The following is a 2,128-nucleotide window of genomic DNA, read 5'->3' as shown; positions in this document are numbered from 1 at the left end:
TCAAGTACGTCAAGTGCTAATCAAAGTATACAGACCCATGAAAGACGGGGGCTGGTATTGATACCAAGATCTAGGTGCTCAATACATTCTAGCTGACAATACGCGTTTCATCGTTATCGTGCCTTCCGTTGTGGCGTATGGTCACGGGCTTCAAAATTGCCTTGCCCTCCATGCTCGTTTGTGCCGGCTGTCGCGAACCATATTCGATATATCCTCGTAGAAATGTCGTGTCAGATATGAAGTGTGTCATTCGCTGCCATTGAAGTTGGGTACATAGATTGAGGGCTCAAGGGTGTTGACCAGGCATCATAGGTGGTGGTGTAATTCGCGTATCGAGAACACGCCTGTCAACGGGCACGAAGCTGATCAACGGTTCTAATTCAGCCCTTACATCTGACAGGTCTTTCTGTGCCTGCTTCATCTTCTCAGGCTGGTTGTCCTCGACAACATCTCTCTTCACGGTCAATACCCACTTCTTCGCTGGGTCTATGGGACTTAGATCTGACCATGCCGGCAGGCTTGCTGAAGGGCCAGATTGATCCGAGGAAGGCATTAAATGATAGTTCCTGCTAAAGGTGAACTCGACATTATCCCTAATGAAGGTATAGGTCTCCTGGATCAGCTCCGTCTTTTGCCTACATATGTATTTAGCTTGAATCAAGGGTTATTGTAAGTTTGATCAATGCTCACGCTTGTCCATTGCTTGCCATGATAGCGAGCAGCTGCTTTTGTTCCGGTATCTCGATCTTTTTGCGATGCGTCGTTAACTGTCCCTTTTCTCGTGGGGGGTCTGGGAATCCTGTCCAGCGAAGGGTGCCTCCCATGCTGTTGAGATCAGCAGCACCTCCCGTGCCGAAGTCTTTATCGACGAACACCTCATATACCAATTGGAACACGTAGGATAAGCGACTGAACTCCCTATGTAGCTCATTCCACGTGGCTGTGTGGCGGGAGGGCGGCAATGATTTCACATTGGGCAGGCCTTTCGGCTTCGGCTGACCAGCGTAGTATATGACGCGATAGACGTTGTGACGTGCTGACATCCAGGTCAATCCCTGAAGGACCGCACAAGCTTTCTCTAGGTCGACATCCTTGATGGTCGTAGTGAGAAACAGTTCATGCATTGTGTCACTCTTGCGAGATAGCTATTAGGTGGGGCCTGACAGATGTAATAAAGCTGTTCCTTGTGGCCAAAATATACGCACAGTTGGAGCGCATGTAAATGTCAGATTCTTTTTTAGACGGATGAAGGCAAAAGTACGAGGGGCTAAATGCTGTTTGGAAGATGTTTGCTCGATGTTATGCCAGAAGAAAGATGGGAAGAATGTTGATGCTGGGTTCGGCAAAGCTCATTGGCCGAATGGCTTTCAACAATTGATGCACGAGCCACCACAGCCACAATCACAGAGGGAAAAGAAAGTGGCACTTTGTGAACTTTACTCAAACCAACCCTGGAGTTTTTCTGAAACTGCCTTGTTATCGTTTGGATAGTTGGTTATTGTTGATTGACGGCATGTCTCTGGAAGGACCTATTCCGTTGAACAAGGCGCTCTCAAGTTCGCCACATTAGCATCAGGGCCATTTTTTGAGAAGATTTCGTCGTCAATGTAGAGATCGCTCTGCCTTGCGCGACAGTAATCGCACCAGCTATCATCGAGCTTGGTGTAAGGGATTTGCCCGTCAGATTTGGAGATTTCAAGACCGTTGAAAGTGAGCTCGATACCGTTGATGCCACCAGCGGGGTTACAGAAGGCGAAGACGGGCAATGTAAGCTGCCCACCGTAGTTAAAGCCTCCAATACCAGGGCGTCTGTCCAATACCGGTGGTACTCGGTCTAGCCAGCCTTGATGTACTGTCTAGGGTCATCTTGTTCAGCGCAGCGGCCGACTCACTAACGAGATGAAACCCTGATAGACGCCAGGTTACATACTGCAAGCTTGTCATGAACGAGAATACCGCCTCAACCTCAGGCTTAGCGTATGGAATGGGGTCGACACCGGTTGAGCAATATGCCTTGGTGCGTTTGCCCGGAAGTGACAAGTACGTCCTTGACTTGTCCGGATCAAGGAGTGTGTGATCAGGGTACATCGTGTAGCTAACACTTAGCAGAAGAACATTATGCAATCCT

At 48.8% G+C, this 2,128-nt stretch overlaps 1 protein-coding gene across 1 annotated transcript; it reads right to left on the bottom strand.

Moving 5' to 3' along the window:
• Window positions 1-612: 612 nt before the first annotated feature.
• On the bottom strand, window positions 613-1,321 carry BKA67DRAFT_555801 (uncharacterized protein). Its single transcript, XM_046102112.1, has one exon. It carries the CDS (start codon window positions 1,122-1,124, stop codon window positions 687-689), a length of 438 nt encoding a protein of 145 aa, XP_045961850.1. The 5' UTR covers window positions 1,125-1,321; the 3' UTR covers window positions 613-686.
• Window positions 1,322-2,128: the final 807 nt, after the last annotated feature.

The sequence above is a fragment of the Truncatella angustata genome (assembly GCF_020726525.1).
Source record: "Truncatella angustata strain MPI-SDFR-AT-0073 chromosome Unknown BKA67scaffold_2, whole genome shotgun sequence".
Lineage (NCBI taxonomy): Eukaryota > Fungi > Ascomycota > Sordariomycetes > Amphisphaeriales > Sporocadaceae > Truncatella > Truncatella angustata.
This window is presented reverse-complemented; position numbering and strand designations above follow the sequence as displayed.

Bases quoted from the DNA above. Each gene is read 5' to 3' on its own strand.
- BKA67DRAFT_555801 (XM_046102112.1), bottom strand. From the start codon at position 1,124: ATGCATGAACTGTTTCTCACTACGACCATCAAGGATGTCGACCTAGAG.